Below are 5,376 nucleotides of genomic sequence, written 5' to 3'. Positions count from 1 at the left end.
CTACTACTACTACTACTACTACTACTACTACTACTACTACTACTACTACTACTACTACTACTACTACTACTATCCTTTCTTCTGGTTTTACTGGTTTGGATTTCTGAGTAGACAAAAAGACACAAATTTATATCAGGTGAGGAATCAGAGTGTGTGATGTTCATGCCATTTCTGAACATATAAATAACGTAAACGAACTGAACTGACTTCAGCTGAAGAATAAATTAGGTTACAGACTTAAATTTCTTTATTTTTGTATTGTGAAACATGGTTTTAAAAACTAGAGAGAGAAAAAAAAAAACGAAAAGTTAATTTTAAAAATAATAAATTAAACTAAAACAAAACAACTGCCCCTCCCACCTCCAGATTTGAAACATTTAAGTCTTGGAGGCTTTTGCTAGTTACAAGTCAACCTCAACCAGTCCACTCTGTAAAGTGGTTGTCAAACTGAGCTGAGATAATGCAGGATTGAAAGGTGGTCTGTTTAGTCTTACTTACAGCAAGACAACCTCACTAGTGCTGGTGCCTTTCAAATAGCACTTGGTTGCTATCTGTAAAGTGGTTGGTGATAGAAACCATGTCAGAATTTGAGATATTGGAGAAAAATGTGGCCTTCTGTTCTGCTGGATCTGTTGAACCATCCAACCTATGCCAGCATCAAAGATGGCTATAAAAGGATGATGATGAAGTTTGTATGAAAGATTTTTAATACAAAAACTGGTTAAAGTGTAAAAAAGATGGAAATTATTCAGTTTAAAAAACTAACAATGTTTGAAAAGTTAGGACAAAAAAAAAATCTAGAGAACTTTAAATAGGTTTCTTATAATTGTGAACTGTCAACAAAGATCTCTTTCTTTCGTCTTTAGTAAATTAGTGATGTCGTCTTTAATTGTTTCAAATATTTGTAGGAAATTAGAATCACTGTTATGGTAAACTGAAATTAAAAAAAGAACAATATATCATGAGAATTTTGACAAAAGATTTTAAAAACAGTTTTGTTGTATTTTGGGTGGGTCATTGTACCAGTAATAAACACTGGTTGTATTTCACTTCTTTTATTATTACTACCCACCTAGTTAACCACTTAACCAATTAACTAATCGATTGTTTGATTAATCATTTAATCAATCAATCAATCAGCCAGCTAGCTTCGTCAAAGTTCTTTTGTTGTTATTCACGACCTTATCAACAACATGTCTTCTCTGCGAGAACTTTATGACTCTCCTCATCTTTCATTCTAATAACTAAAACAATCAAATAATAAACTGGCTAAATGTTTAACAAGTTGGCTAACAAGAATGATAATAAGAGAAGTGAAACAAAACCAGTGTGTGTTTCTCATTGGCAAAATGAGTCTCTTTAGATACAATTACATCAGATTGAATGCATGATTTCACATCACGAATCTTGCAAATCAAATACAAAAATGAAGTATTTTAAAACGGAATTCACTTAAAATATATCATTCACAGCAAAATATTTTTGTTCAGAAGCAACTATAAACTTTTCGAGATTTCCATTAGTTTATTTTAAAGAAAGTGAAAAACAAAGGGAAGTAATTCTGATAAGTTATTTCCCTTGAAGCCTAGTTCACCCAAGACTAAAATATATAAACACAAGGTAATCATTTCCTTGCCTCCCATTTATACATCCTAATTTTTTTCAGATCTACTGCGCAGACACAGCTCCTTGCTGGCAATAAAAAAATGCCAACTTTTAAATTCGAAAAATTATCCAAAAATCTTTTAATAATTAATCGTATCAAAGGGAAATGGAAATTAGTAAAATTTTCATCTCCAGGTGGCCTAGCATATAAAAGTTTAGTCAAAAGACTAAGAATTACTCATAAGGTACAGTGTATATTCAAATACATAAGCAATGGGTCTGTTTCGGTAGTTGTTGTTGGTGAGGGTTTTATGAGTAGTTCATAGTCTTTCGACTAAACTTCTATACGCTAGGCCACTTGGAGATGAAAATTTTACTAATTTCCATTTCCCTTTGATACGATTAATTATTATAAGTTTTTTGGATAATTTTTCGAATTTAAAAGTTGGCATTTTTTTATTGCCAGCAAGGAGCTGCGTCTGCGCAGTAGATCTGAAAAAATTAGGATGTATAAATGGGAGGCTTGGAATTGATTACTTTGTGTTTATATAATTTAGTCTTGGGTGTACCTGTTGATAACAACTTCACCTAGCAAATTATTTTAAATTGCTAAAATAAGTCAGAAACCAATTTGGTCCAGGAAAGATATGGTAAAAGTTTTTATTTTTCATTTTGTTCCTTTTCAGGATTTTATCCCTAATTTGTGGTTCTAGAACCTAGCAGTTCTTTTTAGTGTAAGGAATCCCATTAGTGGATTCCTCTTATTTATATATATATATATATATATATATATATGAATATATCTTCGTCCTTTAATGGAATTTTTTCCATAGATTTCTAATGCCTTTTCATCATATGTTATTCACGAATTTTAAAATCGTATCGGTATGAATGTATGAAAACAAATCATCAATATGAATCTTAATTTATTAAACAAAGTTTAATAAATTTCATCAAATAAATGAAATGAAGCAGATTGGATGTTAAAATAGATTATCCTTCTATTTCATAATCCTAGACAATTGTTTCTGACAAAAGGACCAAGATTTCCTTGAAAAGAACATCGTAAAGGTCGAAATTGTACTGTTCAGTAGATGAGATTTAAAGGAACATAAACAAAAAGATGTTTAAAATATACATTGAATTTTTTCTTAGTTACCATTATTATTTAGGTATTTGTATATTTATTCTTTCACTCAAAATTATTTGAATTGAAACTATGAAAAATTCAATGTATATTTTAAACGTCTTTTTGTTTATTTTCCTTTAAATCTCACCAACTGAAGAGTACAAATTCGACCTTTATGATGTTCTCTATATGTAAATCTTGGTCCTTTTGTCAAAAATAATTGTCTAGGATTATGAAATAGAAGGATAATCTATTTTAACATCCAATCTGCTTCATTTCATTTATTTGATGAAATTTATTAAACTTTATTTAATAAATTAATTCTTACATTGATTATTTATATATATAAGAGAGAGAGAGAGAGAGAGAGAGAGAGAGAGAGAGAGAGAGAGAGAGAGAGAGAGAGAGAGAGAGAGAGAGAGAGAGAGAGAGAGAGAGAGAGCTCAGTATTTGAATGATATTTATTGACCCAACCAAGGATGGAAGGATAGAAGGCAAAGTTGACCTCATCAAGACTAGAACCCCAAGAGCAGAGATCCAAGCAAAAACTGCAAAGCATTCACACCAACTCTTTAATGATTTTGTTAATCTAATACATTAATGAACTTGTTAATATAAAACATTTAATATTTTATCTTACCAATATCTTTTTGATCTGAAATCGCTTCCAAGTTTTTAAGATAAGAGGGCCATGCTATTTTTTCAAAGTATCCATCACAATCAGGAGGATCATAAACACGAATGCTGGCGAGAGAAAATGGTAAAAGACAATAATGGCTGAAAAAAGGCAAGCAATAGAAAGAAAACAACAGCAAAATCAAACAAAATAAAAATAATAAAAAAGAAGCATTCTCCTCTGAGGAATACAAACCATCGTCTTTCTATCAATAAATAAACTGACAGAAATATTCAAACAAGTTTATTTAAACAAATTAATATTGTGTAAATTTAGAAAATATGCTAAAATTGGCAACACCTACACACACGTGGACGGACACACACACACACACAGACACACACGTCTTAGCAAAGACAAAATCTTCACTTAGCAGAAAGGAAGACACCACTCAACTGCAATCTGGTCAGTGAGTATGCTCTGTATACAGTAAAAGTGTTGGGAGGAATACCATACGATGTGATCAGAGTAAATTATGGATGCACAATCATAGATGCAGTGGAATCACGGCCAGATTGACAGAGAAGGACTTTGTGTACAGCAAATGTTCAAGAGCAGTTTGTAGTAAGAGAACTGACAAAATAAATATCAATAAATATCATTTACATTTAATATCCATCTTTCATTTTGGTATGAGTTGACCATTTTGACAGGATCCAGTGAGCCGAAGGACTGCATCATGATCCTATGTCTGCTTGTTATCGTTTCTAAGGTTAGGTATCCTTCCTCATGCCAAGCACTTTACAGAGTGTACTGGGTGCTTTTCTTCTTTATTTTTGTGGCACCAATACTTCGTGATGTGGAGGTCGCCATATAGCTTGCAAGATGAAGATTTCCTTCAAATGAGTGAGACTTACAGAAAAGAAAGAAGAGGATTTATGCCAGATGTTGAAAAACATAGCAGAAGGTAGAAGGAACAGTATAGTGGCCAGAATAAAAATGAAGGGAGATTGCAGGGTGTTATTATCTCTGGTGAATCCAAACAAATTCTCTCCTTGAGTGAAAGGCAAATCCATAAGGCTCTAACTTACATACAGGCATAGATTTTTAAAGATTTCAAGGCTGCCATTATGCGTTTAACTAATACAAGGGAAATAACTCAGCCTAAACATAATCTGTAAAGATTATGTCCCCTCCTTCTAACCATCACTTTTGTCTTTCTTTTTTAAACAGCGTTGAAGTCGGTGTTGAAATTTAATTTCAGTTTTCATCTTACAAATAGCGTTTTTAGACGTCCCTTTTACAATATAAAACTTACAGACATTCTAGACAGGATGCCTCTGGGAGCTCCTCTATGCTGATGACCTTGCACTAATTGCTGAGTCACTCTCAGAACTAGAGAAGTTTCAGGTGTGGAAGCAAGGACTAGAATCGAAGGGCCTTAGAGTCAACCTAGCTAAAACCAAAGTCCTAATAAGTAGGAAGGTAGACAAAACACAAACCCCTTCAGGTAGATGGCCCTGCTTGATCTGTAGAAAAGGCATAGGTAGAAACTCTATAAGATGTACCCAGTGCAAGCTTTGGGCATATAAGAGGTGCAGCAATATCAAAGGAAGGTTAACTAAGAAGTTAGTTTTTGTATGCAGCAGATGTTCAGGAGCAATAAACACTGAAAATGTGCAGAAAACAACTTTGGCCACATTCCAGGGAGAAAAACTACACTTAGTTGATAGCTTCTGCTATCTAGGTGACCAAGTTAGCTGAAATTGTAGCTGCTAGAATAAGAATAGCCTGGGCAAAGTTCAGAGAGCTCTTACTTCTGCTGGTGACAAGGGGCCTCTCACTCAGAGTAAAAGGCAGACTGTATGACGCATGTGTAAGAACAGCCATGCTACATGGCAGTGAAACATGGGCCGTGACTGCTGAGGACATGCGTAAACTCGCAAGGAATGAAGCCAGTATGCTCCGATGGATGTGTAATGTTAGTGTGCATACTAGACAGAGTGTAAGTACCTTGAGAGAAAAG

At 33.5% G+C, this 5,376-nt stretch overlaps 1 protein-coding gene across 7 annotated transcripts in view; it reads right to left on the bottom strand.

Annotated features, from left to right (window-relative positions):
• Window positions 1-224: 224 nt before the first annotated feature.
• Window positions 225-5,376, bottom strand: part of LOC106879504 (nicotinamide riboside kinase 1) — a 62,627-nt gene continuing 57,475 nt past the window's right edge. For 6 of the 7 annotated variants that reach the window (XM_014929112.2, XM_052972149.1, XM_052972148.1 and 3 more), the window contains 2 exons: window positions 3,375-3,478; window positions 225-934 (listed from right to left, as the gene is read on the bottom strand). In XM_014929112.2, the coding sequence (XP_014784598.1) occupies window positions 837-934; window positions 3,375-3,478 (202 nt within the window). In that variant the 3' untranslated portion in view covers window positions 225-836. Of the gene's footprint in view, window positions 935-3,374; window positions 3,479-4,016; window positions 4,263-5,376 lie in introns of those variants that run through there. The other variant, XR_008265310.1, reaches the window with a different exon arrangement.

This window comes from Octopus bimaculoides, chromosome 12 (assembly GCF_001194135.2).
Source record: "Octopus bimaculoides isolate UCB-OBI-ISO-001 chromosome 12, ASM119413v2, whole genome shotgun sequence".
Classification (NCBI taxonomy): domain Eukaryota; kingdom Metazoa; phylum Mollusca; class Cephalopoda; order Octopoda; family Octopodidae; genus Octopus; species Octopus bimaculoides.
This window is presented reverse-complemented; position numbering and strand designations above follow the sequence as displayed.